This window comes from Ilyonectria robusta (assembly GCF_021365365.1).
Source record: "Ilyonectria robusta strain PMI_751 chromosome Unknown BGZ61scaffold_51, whole genome shotgun sequence".
Classification (NCBI taxonomy): Eukaryota; Fungi; Ascomycota; class Sordariomycetes; order Hypocreales; family Nectriaceae; genus Ilyonectria; species Ilyonectria robusta.
This window is the reverse complement of record NW_025764485.1, coordinates 55,584-73,937: the sequence shown is the minus strand read 5'-3', so window position 1 is coordinate 73,937 and position 18,354 is coordinate 55,584. Positions and strand designations below refer to the sequence as shown.

Below are 18,354 nucleotides of genomic sequence, written 5' to 3'. Positions count from 1 at the left end.
AGGCTAGATGACTCAGACACTTGCGGTAGCACAATGTTTCAAGTTCTTACTGACATATTGCAAAATGTCGCTTCGAGACGGCTGTTATGCAGACAGACAGCCCTCGTCGGCGATTGACTGTGGGTAGGCACTACTCTAGGTCTGCAAATAGAAGTTTTCAGACACTGCGGTTTGATCAACACACTAGCGAAACAGGCACTTCAACACTGCGTGTGTCATGGCTGAACACTCTCGAGGCCTGGCGCAAAGAAGAGGTGGGAATGGACGGTCAACCACCAACTTTTCAACTCCGCGTTCCGTGAGCCGTGCCTGAGGCTTAGAGGAGACGGTGTGATGGAGGCAGCTCTCCGGGGGTTTCCGGGCGAACTGCCCCTGTAAGCCGCGGAAGCACTACTGCATTTGGGGTTGGAAGCTGCCACAAATGGAGACATTAGGGTGAGAGTTTGTGGCGTTGGTTGCGAAACAGGGTCAACAAGCTTAGAATATTACTCCGTTGTTCCACACCATCCATGGAAAGTGAGATCGTCACCGAGGCGTTCCATGTAGCCAGGGCGGCATTGCCGGGGAAGGGTTCCTAGCGCTTTTCCTAGACACAGAAAATCAACTGCCGCGGACACAATCCTATCCGTCATTGCGCTCTGCGGCAGGTTGATGCTATCGAGAGAATGCGGAGCCTCGCGGCCCTAGGGGACACATCTCTGCTCTTCTTGGTACTACCGGTACGTAGGAGCCGGGTCGTCATCGCATAGGTCTAATCTGCTTTAACTCCATCATCGGCATGAAACAAGACCAACTCTTGAACCACTCCTTTCCATCCAAAACGCCACCGTCTAGAGTGGACTGTGACTTTCCGACTTTCCGACTTTCGATTCTGGCAATGGCAGGGTTCCTTGTCCCGGATACCTACGTGGTAGTGACTCCCAGCCTCAATGACCTGTTGATTGCCAGCATCATCTGGGGTTTTACCCTAGCCACGGGAGTCTTTTCAAGCACCAAGGTGTTCAAACAAACGTAGGCATCATGGAGACGGTCGCGCGACGCCTACGCGTATATGATATGGGCCGAATGGATTGTGTCCATGGTCGCACGTCTATGTATCGTGGCGAGCTTGCACCTGGTCACCCAGCCTTCCCAGCCGGGTCCGAGGCCGCATGTATCGAGGCCGATGCACCGCTCTCCAACGTGAAGGACCTCAAGTACTCGCCTGAGGATGATGCGGCCATCGAGAAGTGTGTGCGTCAAGTAGTGTAATTTGCATAGCTGTCGATTTGACTGGCGTCGACGGGAGCTTGCAAAATGAGCTCTTCTCGGGTGATACTCCGTGAAACGTCGAGGTTGCCTGCCCCCTTCACATGTCCGGCCCTCAATGGTCCCATCCAAGGCCCCATTCCCAATACACTGGATCGGCTCTCCCCATGCCTCTCAAGCCATACCCCTACGTGCATGGTATTGGCCCGCCGCCTCTCCATTACGTAGTAAATCAGCCAGCTGGCTTGCATTCATGCACGGCAGCCCGCCAAGGCCGACGAGAGCAGCCCGACTAGCGCTGGACGCCGTCTCTCCCTCCGGCCGCACAACGCATGGGGCCGAGTGCCGCTATGGAGGGCCGGACCGCCAGAGTGAGCCTCTCGACTCAAGTACCTGACTGCTGTGCGACGCGACCAATCCCTCGGGTTCTCTCACTCCCCCACCTTCCCCCCTGTACCGCAGCCTGGGCGCAAGGTGTTAAAATGTGCAGGTAGTATAGATTAAAGAAGAAGAAAACTAGCGCTAACAAGCGTAAGCTATTGACAAGAAGACATCCACATCCCAGCCACCAATAGATCGGAATAGCCATTGATCCGTCAAACAACGGATCTCAACACAAGGCGCTGGGTCCGCGGGGATTGGGGGAGTCTCAGCCCCAGCATCGCCAGGACCGGTGGGGAACCGAGCGTGCACTCGCTTAGCTCCAGGAAAGGCTTCTACCCCAGGTTCCCGATGGTTGTCGATCCCGCCCTTGGCTAACCCAGTCTGTCGGGACAGGCCAGCCGGCGCTCTGTTGCGGGGGAATTGTGGGGAATGCTAGTGAAGTGTATTCTAGCGCCACGGTGGCACTTGGGCGCATAAGGAAAGATAACCGTGCAGCGTCAACTAAGCCAAGATAAAGCGGTTCAGAAGCATGACAGTCTAGTCAAATCACTCAGGGTGCCCAAGCTTCTTCCTTCGTAGGACTTGGAGAACGCTATTCACAACTAGTGGGAAGACCGTCTTGGAAATCGAATCTTCACCAACTAGGGACTGATATCAGGGCCCACGAGCCCAAAATCCAGGAAGATGTTTGTCAGTCATCTATTCGGGGCCATGCGAGTGGAAATGCACAACCTGGTCGGAAGGATTATTGACTGGATAGCCCCATCGACTATACTCCGTGCACAACTCTACCCTCGATTCGAGAGTTTGCACGAACCTCGTTACAGGGTGGTTACGTCGAGCCAATGCTGCCGGGAGAGTCCTAGTTCCACAGGAAAAGTAAGATGGAACAACTTCCCCGACCCTAGCTGCATTGCGGGACTCTGGGCAGGACGCTAGAAACTTCCGGCCTCATTTGCATTTGCCGACTTTCCATGTGCACATATACAGTAGCGATCACCGCGCCTCTAGCAATAATGCCGAAAACATGAGTCGGTTCCTGACTCAGGGTAGGATATTAACTTACAGGTCCCAAAAAAGGGGGATTGTTCTCCACCATATCCGTCAACCCGTGCTAATGGACTTTAATTCTCGTTTGTCCCCAGAATCCGACTCATCAAACACGATTCAGATTCTCTCGACTGGGACTGTTTCGTCACTAGCGTGGTTCACCGAGGTCCTACCAAAAGCACCACTTTCTTCGCTTTTTTGCAATGGCTGGATTCCTTATCCCCCCATGGTATCAGGAGGTCGTTCCAACTCTGGATGATCTCTTGGTCGCAAGCATTATCTGGGGGTTCACGCTGGCCTCTGGGCTGTTCGCTGCTGCCAGGGCGGTCCAACAAACCAGGGCAACATGGAAACGGTCTCGTCGAATTCATGCCTATGCCACCATGGTATGGGCGGAATGGACTGTCTCCACGGTTATTGGAGTCTTGTCATGGCTCTTCATCCGTGGGATCATCCGAGCAAGGTACGCAAGACGAGCTGGTTTGGTCAGACTGGTATTATTGTTGACTGTGGTTGCGGCACAGCTTCTGGATCTATTTCGCGTTACGTGAGGATATCTCGTCGTTCTAGGCATCGAGGCCCTGTTAACCGTGGATTCTAGTGTGCCTCTGGGTAGTTCAGATCCAGTGTATATGTGGAATCATCATCAACCGAATCGCGCTCTTGATGATCGACCCTCGACAGGCTGCCAAACTTAGATGGACCGTGGCTATTATTCTGGGCTTCGTCAATATTAGCGTGTTCTGCATCTGGATTCCGGCTCGCCTGCAGATATCCGACACTTATATCCACGTCAACGAGATCTGGGACCGGATTGAGAAAGTCATTTTCCTCCTCGTCGACGCGGCCCTTAACTTTTATTTCATCTACTTAGTTCGAACCAGGTTAATCGCCAACGGTCTGACCAAGTATATGCCACTATTCAAGTTCAACATATTCATGGTCGGAGTGTCCATGAGCTTGGACGTGAGTGCAACTTGGCTGTAGCAAATCGCGGTACTAACGACCATGGCTAATGCTGATGCATGCAGATTCTTCTCATCGGTAGCATGTCGATTCCAAACGGTATTGTGTACGTCCTGCAAGAAGATATCGGCCCGGTTAATGTATGTACTGATTCCCATCTAGCTACGTCCAATTCCACCCACTGGTCTACATCCTCAAGCTTCACATCGAGATGAACATCGCCGACCTCATCATCAAGGTCGTCCGGGCGACGAACGACAACAATGCTTACGCGAGTGGTACAGAATTGCACTCGAAGCAAAATAGGGGAGTCTTCCACGAGGGATACTCAGGAGACCGAGCGGGAGCTAACGGGCAACCAATCGACCCTTTCACTGTCAACAAAGCCCATATCGAGACATCGTCAGATGGATACCAGAAGCGAGTTTCGGGGGGAGGGATCACAAAGATTGTCCAGACTAGGGTGACGTCGAGGCGACGCGACGATGACACTGATGAAGACGGGAGTTCGCAGTCTTCAACCCGCCACTTGAAGAACGATGATCATCCATAGCGTTTTTGAGCATGTTGGGGAGATTGTTGCATGGACGGTCCCAGTCGACTAGCCTCAGCTGCAAAAAGATACAACCTTATGACACCAGTTGCGTACGTTGCCGCCGTTGTTTTCCATCCCTGCAAGAAGTGGAGGCTTGTTGAACAAATGTGGAATGGGTTTCCAACTCGGCGATCAGTGGAATGGACGGAAGATTATCAAAGTCGGATCAGGGCTCTTTGGGCGGCAAAATATAAGGACAAACCTACCCGATAGTGCTCAGTTTGAGACTGATCCGAATTCTTGGTGGAAACTCAATGAGTCGAGGTTTCCTGCTCTCTCTGTAATAGCTGTGGATTTCCTCTCGATCCTCTCGTCCTCGAGTGAATCAGAAAGGACCTTCAGTAGCGCAGGCATACAATCATCATATGTACGAAGTCTCCTGAATAGGTCTACTATCAGCCAGCAGACTTCTCAACAAGCAGTCAGTTATCAAGCAGTACTGATTACTGACTGATACTGATATGATATCAGTATCAGTAAGCTTCTTATCAATCAATCAGTAATCAGTAACCCACGTGACCGGGTTATATCTGGCTCCGAACTTCTGTGGCACGGCTGCCTGCTGCAGAGCATCAATTCAACTACTGAAGGTCAGAATATCGGTATAGGCAGAGGTCACACGCCTAACCTACTATCTTCTTTATAACTTTTGAAATATCGGTAGCCGCTTGGCGGAGATTCAGGTCGTTGGCAGATGTCTAGTGCAGCGAACCCCGCTTCAGACGTCATCATTGTCATGGAACACGAACCGGACGTTCCGGGAGGGGAACATCATCATCCCCAGCGCAAAAGAGCCAGAACGATGAGGGCAAGGGAATCGGAGCAACAGGAACGCGATATGCAATGGGAGGAGGAAGAGAGCAGTGAGGGGGTGCCGAGGAACAATCGAATCAAGAAAAGGACTACACTTAAGGCTGCCGACAGCATGGCCGAGGCGATTCAGAGCCTGAAGCAACTCCTGGAACAAGACTTTAATAAGAGAATTGAAATCATGAAGGCAGAGTTCCAGCTGGAGTTCACCAAGCTTAGCGACCGAATGGCTGAAGAATTCGCTAGGACCACGGCGCGGATGACACAGGAACTATCGCAGGTGCGAGAGCAGCTTACCCAGGTTTGCAGCGAGCTGGAGCGCACTCGGCTACAGTTGGATACCGTGACCGAGGCTCATGCAGCACGATCGCCTAGTCAGACATATGCGGATGCTGCCAGAATGACGCCTGTTAGTATTACCACTCAAACTCCATCCACGGTTCGATCGACAACCCCGGAACCGGTGTTCTGCACAGTAGACACATCCAGGGTGCCCGAGGATCATATCGGAGATACTACACCAGCAGTGCTTCGCAGGGCCATTGAACAGGAAATGCGAACGTCTAGCGACCAACCTAGTTGGCGATGTGTTGCCGTGACTAGAGATGGACGAAATACCAACCGCCTGAGGGTCATCGGTAGGAACGAGGAAGAACTGAAGAAAATCAAGACCATTATTGAGGTCAAGAAGGCTCCAGGTGCGAGAGTCCTTCGCGACCAACTGTACCCAGTCAAAGTTGACAATATAAACCGTACCGCCGTTCTCGACCAGGAAGGCAACGTCCTTCCTGGAGTAATGGAAGCCTTGGGCCAAGAGAATGAAGTCCAGATTGCCAAGGTGGCCTGGTTGAGTCGAAAGGACAACGCAAAGGCATATGGATCCATGGTGGTATACCTCACTAAAAACAGTGATGCCAGGAGACTCCTACGGGAACGCTACTTCCTTGCAGCTGGTGAATCGGCATATACCAGCGCGTTTGAGCGGAGAACAGGACCGATACAATGCTATAACTGCCAGGAGCTCGGCCATAAGGCATTCTCGTGCAGCAAGAATCGGGTACGTGCAAGGTGCGCCGCCGAAGGCCATTATTATAGCGAGTGCCAGGCGCAGGTACCTAAGTGTGTACCCTGTGGCGGACCGCACGAGTCGTTCAGCAGAAGCTGCCCGAAACTCTATCCTTCTCGGCATGAGTAGGATGTTTCAGGTAATCCAACTGAATGTGAGAAAACAGGATACGGTACACGAAAGCCTAATGAATGACAAGCGACTCCAAGATTTTGCAGTTGTGGCGATTTAAGAATCACAGGTATGGAAAAGCGACGGTAAACTATTAACAGTCCCTATGGGGCACCCCCGATGGATCAAAATGGTCCCCAGGATTTGGAGGGACGGCAGATGGCCAATCCGGAGCATGCTGTGCGTGAATAGGGACTTAGTGGCCGAGCAAGTACCAATACAGTCCCCGGACTTGACAGCAGCAACCATACGACTCCCGGACCGAATAATGTTGGTTGTGTCAGTGTATGTGCCGGGACACAAGCCCCAGGCTCTTCGAAATATATGCCATACCCTGCACCAGGTGATCCTCGACCTTAGGGGTAGGACAGGGATGGTGGTGGACGTCATACTTGCTGGAGATTTTAATCAACACGACCGGCTATGGGGAGGAGACGACGTGCCATTGGCAAGGCAAGGCGAGGCCGATCCGATCATCGACCTCATGAACGAACATGGTCTTTGCAGCCTCCTCCCGAGAGGCATGAAGACATGGCAAGGCCCCGACAAGGAAAGCACAATCGACCTGGTGCTGGCGACGGCGGAGGTGGCAAACGAAATGGTGGAGTGCTCCATACACCCGACAGAACACGGATCGGACCACCGGGCGATCCAAACGACGTTCGATGTCGCGATGCCCGAACGGATTGTCACGGAAAGACTGTTATTCAAGAACGCACCATGGACAGCAATCCAGGGTGGAGGACAATCTCCGAGAGCTTCCCTGGACCGTCGGCGTGCAGGAGCAGACAGACCAGTTAATGAGAGTCGTCCTCGAGGCGATCCACGAGCTGACGCCCCGAGCACAACCAGTATTGTACGCGAAGAGCTGGTGGACGAAGGATTTGACAAGACTTCGGCGGGTGTACACGTTCTGGCGAAATCAGGCCAGGGCGCAGCGGCGAGCAGGTCAGGGGAGGCTCGACCTGGAAAGACGGGCCAAGGAAGCATCCAAGGAGTACCATGGTGCCATCCGGAAACAGAAGAAACTGCACTGGGACGAGTTCCTAGCAGAAGACGTCAATATATGGAAGGCAGCCAAGTATTTGAAACCTGGAAAGGACATCATGGACGATAGCGTGCCCCCTTTGAAGAGACAAGACGGCTCCACCACGGAAGATAGGGTGGAGCAGGCAGAGGAGCTGCTCAGCTCGTTCTTCCCGGCGTTGCCGGCCAGGATTGAAGATGAAGGTGACCGACCGCAACGGAGGGAAGCCCACATGCCAGACCTCACCATGGAAGAAGTTGAGGAAAAATTGCCAGCAGCGAAACCTTGGAAAGCGCCTGGAGACGATGGTCTGCCAGCAATGGTGTGGAAACAGCTTTGGCCAGTGGTTAGACACCGTGTCTTACACCTCTTCGACACATCCCTCAGGGATGGTGCGGTACCCCACCAATGGAGGAGCGCGAAGATCATCTCGCTGAAGAAGCCAGACAAAGGAGACTACACAGTGGCTAAGGCCTGGAGACCGATATCGCTGCTATCAACACTGGGCAAGATACTCGAGACAGTCATTGCAGAGCGGATATCCTATGTAGTGGAGAGCTATGGACTGCTACCCGCAAACCACTTTGGGGCAAGGAAGCGAAGATCAGCCGAACAAGCACTGATACTGCTCCAGGAGCAGTTCTATAAGGCATGGAGGGCCGGCAGGGTGCTCAGTCTGATCAGTTTCGACGTCAAAGGTGCTTACAACGGAGTGTTCAAAGAGCGACTACTAGAGAGGCTGAAGGCGAGAGGCATACCTGGTGGACTGGTGAGATGATTGACGCCTTCTGCTCTGGGCGAACGGCCGCTGTGATGGTAAATGGGCACACGTCACAACTACGGGAGTTGCCACAGGCAGGTCTCCCGCAAGGGTCACCGCTGTCGCCGGTGTTGTTCCTGTTCTTTAATGCAGATTTGGTGCAGAGAAGAATCAACGCAAGAGGTGGTTCGATGGCATTCGTGGACGACTACTCAGCCTGGGTGGTGGGACCAACAGCGGAGGAGAATCGAGCCGGCATCCAATCAATTATAGACGAAGCACTGGGCTGGGAAAGACGGAGCGGTGCGACGTTCAACGGAGACAAAACGGCCATCGTGCATTTCACGCGAAACGCCGCGCGTACCAGCGACAAACCGTTCATGATCAAAGGAAAAGTAGTCAAACCCAAAGCGAGCGCCAAGATCCTGGGAGTGGTCATGGACGCGAAACTACGATACAAAGAACACATAGCTAGAGCTGCCGCAAAGGGGCTCTCGGCCGCCATGTGTCTGAGAAGACTGAAGATGCTGTCACCGCGGACGGCGAGACAACTGTTCGTAGCAACAGTAGCTCCCACCATGGACTATGCGTCTAGCGTTGGGGCGCACCCATGCGGTGTCAGAGAAGCAGCTTGGCTAAACAAGGCACAGATGGTCGGAGCACAAGCGATCACGGGAGCTTTCCAGACCGTGGCAACAGCGGTGGCAGAGGCCGAAGCTAGTATCCAACCGGTACAGGAACGACATGCGCAAGCAGCAACAAGGTTTTGGATCAACCTCCGGACCCTTCCCAGGACACACCCGTTGGCTACACTGAAAGTGAAAGCGTGTCGCCGATTCGTGTCGCCGATGCAGAGGATTGCTCAGGCACAAGGCGAGACAACCACTAAAGGAATGGAGATCATTCAGGAGTACGCGCAACCGCCATGGAGAGGCCGTACACTAATGTCGTGCAACCCTAACCGGGAGAAAGCGGTGGAAGCAGCAAAGGGGGTAGATGGCATAGTCATTGCCACCTGCTCCTCGCAGAGAGGGGGCATGGTAGGCATGGGAGGTGTCGTACAAGATACGGCGATCAACAATGCTGGCGAGGTAGTGGCCAGCTACTCCATCACTCTCGGGTCGAGGGAGGAGCTGAACCTATACATCGCCGAGCTAGGCGCTATAGAGATGGTATTGAGATGTATGCCGTCTGGACTCTGCCGGCGGGATATGACCGTCATGACGAGCAGCCGCTCCGCACTAGAAGCCATACGGCGGCCACGACAACAAGAGGATTTCGCGCTGGGACCAAAAGCCAAAGCAGCGGCCCGGAAGGCCACAGAAGGAAAGTGTAGACCAGATGTGCCACCGCATCTAGCAAGATCCACAAGGATAAGACTAGCGATAACCAAGCAGCGGCAAACAAGAACACTACCAGAAAGAGTCGGGAAATACTCGAAGCAGATAGACACGGCACTTCCAGGCAAGCATACCCGTACTCTATATGACCCGCTGAAGAGGAAGGAAGCAGACGTACTGTCGCAGCTCCGCACCGGAATGGCGAGACTTAACGGCTTTCTGTGCAAGGTAGGGGCGATGGAATCAGACACTTGTGAATGCGGGCAAGCATCAGAGACAGTGGAACACTTCCTATTCCGCTGCACAAAATGGACCGCGCAACGGGAAAGCATGCTTCGATGCTCACAGACAAAGATGGGAAACCTTTCATACTTCCTGGGAGGAAAGGCGGCTTCTGACGGTGACAAATGGGCGCCAGACATGCAGGCAGTACGGGCGACGATCAAATTTGCCATTGCAACGGGGAGGCTTGACATGGACCAGAAGCCTCAGGCGTACTAACTATTCAGATCGAATCCTACTAATATCATACAGTCTCATTTTGACAGACCGTGCTTCAGCTGCTGAGGATAGGATGCTGAACACTTGGAGAAATTGGCCTTCAAGTAGGCCTGTCACGGTATATACATCAGATTGGACCAGTTATTAAAGTGAAATTGTGGGGCTTCGGGTGATTATGGAAGTACTGCACGAAACGAAAACAGCTTAGCGCAAAGGCCCTCTGGGGTGTGTCCCCCCGGGCGAAATAAAATACAAATACAAATACAAAGCGGGGCGCTCGGTCGACCGAATCGATCGATTTTCCATCGAACCCAGCGCGCCGTTCGATTCGATGCGAATCGAATGAGCTGGAAGTGGATCCGATGCGAATCGAACGCCAAGAAATTCGATTGATGCGAATCGAACGGGGTGGTGCCAGCTGATGGTAGATTCGATGCGAATCGAATGGGCTTGCAGTAGATTCGACATCGAATCGAACGCCAAGAAATTCGATTCGATATTCGTAAGACTTGGCATCGAATGAATCTATCGATTCGATTCCCATTTGTAAGATGTCCATCCCTGTATGTGGTTACGCCAAGAATACGAAAAAGGGTCCTACGAGGTAACCTATCTTCCAACAGGACAAATGCCTGCGGATGGGCTCACTAAAGCCTTATCACGACAGCGCTTTGAGCAGTTCAGAGCACTGCTCAACATGGTTGAGATTCACGAGTTGGAGCAGTCAAAAAGCGAAAGCAAAACGTTGTCTTTTGAGGCCACCGAGACCGAGGGGGCAATACCCAGCTCTATTCTCACTCATACCACCAAACCACTGCTCTCCTAAACAATAAGAACGTTCACCACCTGGGAGAGCAATTCGCGGGCTTGCTCACGGCGCGAAGCCAAATCCCCACCAGAAACCGCATTGTTGTCCTCAGCGCCGGCAGCGCCCTGCGTAACAGGCTCGGTAGCGCCGTGCTCAAAGAGCTCGGGCTCGTCGGTCAATAGCTCCATCTGGAGCTTCAGGGCCGCTTTGATTCGCGTGGCCATCTGCGCACATAGTTAGGACAGCGCAGTCAACGAGAGGGTTGTAAGCTTACGTTCTTCTGAGACTCGCCCTTAGCGAGCGCGGTCACCAGACGACGAGCAAACGGGACAAGGACTCGACGGCTAGAGCACAGGGTTAGCCAGAGGATAGCGCCTAGCCAAAGCAACAGAGCATACCAAGGGGTACAGGCATGATTGCCGGACTTGCACGCAGCGCAGCGACGGGAGCGGCCAGACGACGAGACACATGCGTCGAGGCGCCCCTTTCCTGAGATCGCAGAGGGCAGGCAGTTTTCGCAAGGTGGATCGAATGCGACAGGGACGTGGTCGGGCGCAGCACTGCCAGGGACTCTATAAACTGTTGATGTTATCCACCTTAACTGCAGGATGGATTTGGTCGGACTCCACTTTGGTGGGCCAAGCGCTGTAGCAATCCGCGAGTATCTGAGCTGCTCCTTCTTCATATGGAGAGGCAAGGCATCCAACTGAACGATGTTGAGGATCTAATATCAAGCAGCCTGATACCGTTCGGCCAGCACTTACGTTGGTGTGGTGCGTGTCTGTTGAGTATACCCACTGACTCGCCTCACTTCCACTGTGAAATTTGTAATGGCGACGGGTTTGGCATTTGCCAAGCCTGCTATGACATTGGCGTCAGGTGTCGGGATGATTCTCATCCTTTGATACGACATAAAGTTACTCCCGCTTTAGAGTAGGTGAAAAGACACGTTTAATTGCACAACATTCGCGTGGCCGTTTCTCGCTGCAGCAAATAAAGCGGTTGAGCCATGCCAATCAGTAGTGTTTACTGTAAACTGATCACTAGCGAGTAGTGCTTGAACAACTTGAACGTGTCCCTTCCTACATGCAAGAAGTAATGGTGTCCACATGGCGTCAGGTCCAAAGGTGGTAGCATTAGGCTGATGATCAAGGAGTAGTCAAGTCTGCCCCTTTCTCCATTAACAGTTTGACCACCTCCAAGTGGCCACTGTCTGAAGCCGAGTTGAGTGGGGTCCATCCAAAGTTGTTTGTGACTGTCCAATCTGCCCCTTCCTCCAGAAGGAACTTGACAATCTCCGTACGCCCTTTCGTGGAAGCAACATAGAGTGGAGTTCTCCTCTCATTGCTTGGTATGTTCGGACTAGCTCCATTTTGAATTAGATATATAACCCCAGAATTCCACCCTGTTGACGAAGCTGCCAAGAGGGTGGTTCGATTCGAGGAATCAACATGGTCCATGAATAGACCGGCTTCGTCGATGAGATAAATCATTGTTTCCATAAACCCAAGTAAGGCTGCGTAGAATAACCTGCCTCCAACTTGAATTTCGCCTTGGTATCGCAACATATCATCCTGAAAAAAGGTCTCGGCCTGTTTTCTCCAGCATTCCCAATTTTTATTCTTTGTGTGGAAGAAAGCATTCACGTAGTCTATAGCTTCCCTTGCATTGTCTACGTCTCGTTTGACATGTTGGTACCATGACGCGATCGCGTATTTTCGAAACGCTCGGATCATAGTGGTCTTCCCTTCTGCCAGTGTTTCCTGCCATACTTGGTCAAAGCTCAAGTAGCGAAGGCATGCAATAGCAAGAAAATTGTTTTCCCTTGCCTCTTGCCTAGATCTCAATTGCTCATTTGAGATCAACTGCCCTGCCGGAACGAGTTCATGACAGAGAATGTATTGCTTTACCGAAAAATGTGTCAGGTGGACAGTCAGGAACGCTGGCTCGGAGGCTGGGCCTCGAGTTTCGACCAGTAGTCCGCAGAGCTCGAGAATCTCCGACCGGATATAATCTTCGTCAATCGCATCTGGTAGTTCATCTTCTGATAATGTCTCGCATCCTTCGTCGGCGAGAAACAGCGCTTCTGTGATCTCGAGAATGGTCATTGGACGCGAAGCGAAGGTAGCCCACCGCAAAATCGCCAGCGCTCGGCTTCTGTCAGGTTCTGGAAGATCGGTGATCCTTTTCCAGTTCCGATCGTAAAGATTAGTCAGTCTAGTAGGTGCTTGGTCAATTGTTCGGTGAAGAGAGCCCAGGCTTTTCCCACTGCGCAGCTGTCCTTCGAGGATTTGGATACCGAGGAACATACACTCGAACCGGTCGACTACGCGGGACGATAATTCATTCCGCTGCAGCTCACTTTTGTTCTGTAACTTCCGGTTTACAATATTCCGTGCAAACCGCATGGCGTCAGTCTTGACATCCTTAGGTCCTATGGGGCAGTCGAACAGGGCCCAACGCGTTCCGACTTCGCGCAAGTGAAGGCCTTCTCGTATTTCCGGCTCATCGCGACTTACAACGATAAGCCGGGACGGTTTGGAGATGGACTGTTTCAGAAATGTGAAGAATTCTTTGAGCGACTGTCGATAACTGGCCTTGCAATCGTATCCTATTCCCGCGCACTCGTCAAGGCCATCAACAATGAAGACGCAAGCTGGTACGCTCTGCATGACAGCTTCGAAGAGCTCCTTCATGTCTTTTGGAGTGGCAGGGCGTCTGTCACTGGCCTGCCATCGTACTGACGCAAGCTCAAATGCCTGTTCATTCCCGGAGATCATCTGGTAAGTCCAGGCTCGTATGATGGCAAATGGGTCTGCACGGCTTTCCGAATCTGACGAAAAAAAGTGGTACGCGACGAGAGAGTTGGTGAATCTAAGGTGTTCGATGACCTTGGCGCAGAGAATTGTCTTGCCGTACCCAGCAGGACCATGAATCCATAGGGCTTTGGTATGAGCCAATTCTGGTTTCTCCCATTCTTGGAACTCGCGCCTTTGGAGAATCCACTCGCAGATGCCCTCCAATCGTCTCTGAACGAAATTGTCGTACATCGCCGTGGGCGATGTGATTCCTAGCCACCGGGGAAACTCTCTCTTGAACTCGTCTTGGTTTGTCAGAATCGTCTCCCTTAGAGAAGGAAAAGACATACTGTTTCTATGCTCCTTGTCTAACGCAAGAGCCCTTTCTACTGCCATAGACAATTGTTGTATTAGATCAGGTAAGGTTCCGAGTTCCCACGTTTCTATCATTGGTTAGAGTCGCTGGGGTAGACATAACAGTTTCCATCATCGGCGGGTCGACTGTACCTGAGCCAGCTTGTACGTAGTTTGCGCCGTGGGTTTCAGGTGGCAGCACCAAATCGTGGAGACGTTGCAGCAGTGCCGCGACGTTCTGGGTCTGTTCGGAAGTCTTGTTCTTGTCCTGAAGAGCCCAAGCCAACCTCGCTTTCCGGGACATGGACCCGTGATATTTCTCCAACCACACCGACCCTTTTGCATGACCACGACGACCCTGCTGTCGAGACGCTGATTCTGCAGACGAAGAAGGCCCGTCTAGCGGTGCGCACTCTGCACTGGAATCAACGTTGCGGATGCACTGGACGATCTTGTCGACTGTTTCGCGCACTTTTGTGTCATCAAGGCCGAGTGGTGTCCATCCTTCAACTGCTTGTCGCCATAGCCCACACTCTCGCTCCACTGTTGTAGCATGATCCGATCCGCGTCACGTTGGGCGAGTAGAGGACGTGACTCGAATTCGGCATTCTTGTATGAGTCAAATCTCTCTTTGGCGTCCCGGACAGAAGTCACTAGGCCTGCTAGTCCGGCGACTCCAATACCAAGCCCGGCAGCTTCGGCCATCGTAGTTTCTTTCCAGATAGGCAATCCTGGTGCGAATAACACGGGATAGGCATACGAGATGTCTACGGATATATCGGAACAAATAGTGGAACATGTACCGATGGGGTCTTGATATAGTCGGCGCGTACGGAGAGGAGAGAGAAAAGTAAGTTTCAATAAGCAGGTCGTTGGGCACTGCCTCGTTAGGCAGAGCCCTCCACAGCCGATAGATGTGGCTTAGCGCAGGCATATTCAGCATGACATAGTGGGGCACTGCCTCCTGCTCTGGCCGCATCGTAGCCAATGAGTTGAAGACACGATACCGTTTGTTGCCTCTGGAAAGGAGGAGGCAGCCCCGGGCCGAGAGTTGGAAAGCAAGGCGTATTGGTATTGCGGCTTTTGTTCAACCTTGCACGTATTCTAAGACATCCACACCAAAGCATTTAATGACTAACGGTGAGTTTGGGATTGTTAGCCAGGTGGGGATGCAATCAGGCCGTGCGCGATAGGACTGATAATGCCTTGCCGGTTTCCAGGGTTTAGCCCAAGTACAAGCCGAGGCGTTGTCGTGTCTTTGTCGCATCGCATTAAGCCATCGAGTAAGGTCGTGCTGAGCTACTGACAGCAATATGGATGGCCCAGCTTATCTTCGCTTGCTCTGCTCCCATTTCGTCCGTGGTCGCCTCTACCCGTTCTTCCCATGGTGCCAGTGTAAACGGCTAAGTGGCTGTCGCACTCTTATATTTCCTCTTCCTTCTCTTTCCAATCTAATACAGAAGATGCTTGGCTGGCGATAGTATTCATATCAGACGAGTAATTCTGAACATATAGTCTTGAAAGACATTATGATCGATATCATAACTAGAGGAGGGCTGGGATTGTCTTAACCTTCGGGGCTATCAGATGGTGATAAAGTGAAGTTGTCTGGTGATGACGCAAGTTTAAGGATCGGAATCACAGAAAAGCTGAGTTTCTAACTACAGGAATAAAGTGCTCTCGGTGGGATGTTTCATCCTGTTCTTCCAACCCCTTCATAGATAGATGGCTGAGGGGGAGACAGGAGCAAAAATAAGAACGAAAAAGCAAAGTTTCGTTGTTATTGTTATATAAGCCGCAACAGTCTTCAGTTAAGGGGCAAGTCATACTGCTATCTCGCGTCGCCGTCCGGGGACAAGCTGAAGCATTGCAGTACAAATCTTGTGGAAGACAATGTCTCAGCCAGCGCCGAAACGTCGAGGCCTTCCCGCCAGAAAGGCGCCACAAACCGAAGAGCAACAACTTGCGTCCCAACGCGCACGATCGCAGCGATACTACCAACGACAACACGAGCAAGCCGTGAGTTCCCATCGCGCACCGGCCGAGTCGCAACGAGTGGAATTTATACATCATTATTATTACTATTACTCACCCCATCCGGCCGCTATACCGTCGACTACGGATCCGGTTATTGGCCTCCACCTAGAGCCTCATCTCCAGATCCCCACGCCGTTCGAGGATCCACCAGCGGCCGAGCCTACCTATAACCGCAACTACGACGACGACGAACCGAACGAGGCTGAAGCGGGTCCGGCCGGAGCACCGTGCAGCCCACCACCTGTGAGGGATAATGAGCTACATGATACACCGTCCCAATATTGCCCGGCTGAAGAAGAACGGAGTCAGTGTGGCCAGGAGATACAGGACCTCCTGCAATTAGTTGAGAAAAGCCTTCATATCTCAGTATCATCAGTCCAAGGTATCTATCCCGACTCCCTCGAAGCGGTATCCCGAATCGCAGTTCTAGCCTGCTTAGCTAATTCCAAACTACAGCGGATGGTTGCGACGACGACGACGACGACGACAACGACGACAACAACGATGGTAATGGATGCAACGATAATCGCAGATTCATCAACCACCCTTATCAAAATCCCCCCGTTCCTGAAAAATCGATCTCTACACTCGAAAAGTATCTTACCCAAGAATGGACAACACATTGTCGCATGTATCAGGATGTCGGGATATCGGATTTCTGCGGTTGTGACGGAAGTGAAGCTTTCCTTCTGTCATCATAGGCGTCCATCGCCACTTGCCTCGTCACCGGCCTCATCATCAGATAAGCCCGAGGCCTAGCTTTTCCTTGATTTCATCTATAGCTAGTTGAAGCCAAAGACTCCGAAGGATCCGAAGCCTCTCGGCTGTCCGAGGTCATCCGAGGTCATCATCAGTCTCTTCATCTATAAGACTGACCCAAAGACCCTCTTTTAGATAGGAAGAATATCAAGAGCTTCTCGCACACATGATCATTTCCATCTGCTAGATGCAACACACATCCAAGCTGCTCAAGCGAAGAATATGAAGCAGATCATGATAGCTTGGTCAACACCGGCCATCACCACTTCTGCAATTCTCTGGAAGATATTATCGTTCGGCTGGATAGACTGATTAATAACGACCACGATCATTATCCGCTCCTATATGTTACCGATCCTTCTTCTGATCTTCTCAGTCATGCCTCTCAACTCGAGAATCTCCACGGTAGCGACCCTCCTTACGATGCGCAACAGCCCATGCACTCGCACTACCGTGATTTCCGAGCAGCTTGTCAAGTCGCTCTTGAAGGATCTTCAAGCGATGGCACGCCACCGAGTCTCTGCCTCCCAACCAGACACCGCCTTGCACAGCCCTTTACAGATGACTTCATTCAAAAGGGTTAGGGTTATAAATACCAATAGTAACTTATAGTATTTTCTTTAAGCTATATATCCCCTAAGATTATAGATAGATGTAGGATTGTGACCCTGTACCACGAAACCTCTAATAGATTGATATCCTGACCTTAGTCAGAGGGGGTGTCAGATGACATAAAACCCCTCTTGAGAAAAGAGGGGGTCGGAGGCATCCTAGATCAATACAATAAACAGATTCAGGATCCACACCCTATTGAGCATTAATCCCTGGATCGAATGTGCCCTACGCTATCCAACAATAGATTAAGAGTTAAAGAGAGGGAAAAAGAGGAAAATTTAAGTCCCCTATAATATAGCAGGGTTATAGGGGCTTTAGTGAGTAAATACAGTATACCTCCACTTTTTATAGTGCTTATTCATACTATACGCTTTAATCTTTATCTTCAGAATTTTATATCTATCTTTCTATTAGATATAATTAGCTAAGACTTAGTATATAAAGTCACTTTATAGATCTTTACTATATATAATTCTCTAGACTAGTACTATAGTATAAATCTACTGAGATATTATAGGTTGAAAGTTGGGATATAAGGTGTGCACTGTGTAACTTTTCCAGACTTTTGGCGCGCGATTTTAGATCTAGGAAAGCTAGCCGTAATTAGATCTCCTTGACGAACCCGATCTCAATCAAGTTATCCACATCAATATCCAGGTCCGCCAATTTCGTCCGCGAGTTCTCGCGAATCCACAAGAACGCCTCCAGCGCTAGTCTGCGAATCACCGACTTGACGATGCTGCCATGCCCCCTGCGGATCTTCATGACTTGTTTGCCCATCATGTACACCGCCTGCGCGTCCTGCGCGCGGCACATCGCCTCCACCTCCCCGCGGACGGCCGGCAGAAGTTCGATGCGTCGATCGCCGTCGCTACGCGTGATGAACTTCATCAGATTGCGCACCATGATCATCTCCAGATCAGGCGTCAGCACATTGTCCATGTACCCATGGCGGAGTGTGAGACGATAGTATAACGAGATTGCCGGAGTCGCCCACGTGATAACGAAGCGCTCCGCTACGGTCGCACATTACCACATGGGTGACAAAACCATGTGCGAAAATGA

General features: G+C 51.6%; 5 protein-coding genes across 5 annotated transcripts; 3 read left to right on the top strand and 2 right to left on the bottom strand.

The window, feature by feature from the left end:
• Positions 1-1,092: 1,092 nt before the first annotated feature.
• Positions 1,093-1,645, top strand: BGZ61DRAFT_486609 (uncharacterized protein; the record flags this gene model as incomplete). The annotated part of the gene is made up of 2 exons (XM_046249878.1): positions 1,093-1,229; positions 1,477-1,645. The coding sequence occupies 2 exons, from the start codon at positions 1,093-1,095 to the stop codon at positions 1,643-1,645; spliced, it is 306 nt and encodes a 101-aa protein (XP_046094840.1).
• A 1,240-nt stretch (positions 1,646-2,885) lies between these two features.
• Positions 2,886-4,201, top strand: BGZ61DRAFT_540955 (uncharacterized protein; the record flags this gene model as incomplete). Its single annotated transcript, XM_046254977.1, has 5 exons — positions 2,886-3,145; positions 3,207-3,229; positions 3,284-3,648; positions 3,714-3,754; positions 3,811-4,201. 5 exons carry the CDS (start codon positions 2,886-2,888, stop codon positions 4,199-4,201), a joined length of 1,080 nt encoding a protein of 359 aa, XP_046094839.1.
• Positions 4,202-11,228: 7,027 nt separating this feature from the next.
• BGZ61DRAFT_466715 (uncharacterized protein) lies at positions 11,229-11,734 on the top strand (the record flags this gene model as incomplete). The annotated part of the gene is made up of 1 exon (XM_046247700.1): positions 11,229-11,734. A coding segment is annotated over exon 1 (247 nt), but the record flags the coding sequence as incomplete, so codon positions are not given.
• On the bottom strand, positions 11,710-14,583 carry BGZ61DRAFT_523970 (uncharacterized protein; the record flags this gene model as incomplete). Its single annotated transcript, XM_046252612.1, has 4 exons — positions 11,710-13,829; positions 13,875-13,967; positions 14,032-14,256; positions 14,292-14,583. The coding sequence occupies 4 exons, from the start codon at positions 14,581-14,583 to the stop codon at positions 11,875-11,877; spliced, it is 2,565 nt and encodes an 854-aa protein (XP_046094837.1). The 3' UTR covers positions 11,710-11,874.
• Positions 14,584-17,892: 3,309 nt separating this feature from the next.
• On the bottom strand, positions 17,893-18,195 carry BGZ61DRAFT_486604 (uncharacterized protein; the record flags this gene model as incomplete). Its single annotated transcript, XM_046249877.1, has 1 exon — positions 17,893-18,195. The coding sequence occupies one exon, from the start codon at positions 18,193-18,195 to the stop codon at positions 17,893-17,895; it is 303 nt and encodes a 100-aa protein (XP_046094836.1).
• Between the last annotated feature and the right edge of the window lie 159 nt (positions 18,196-18,354).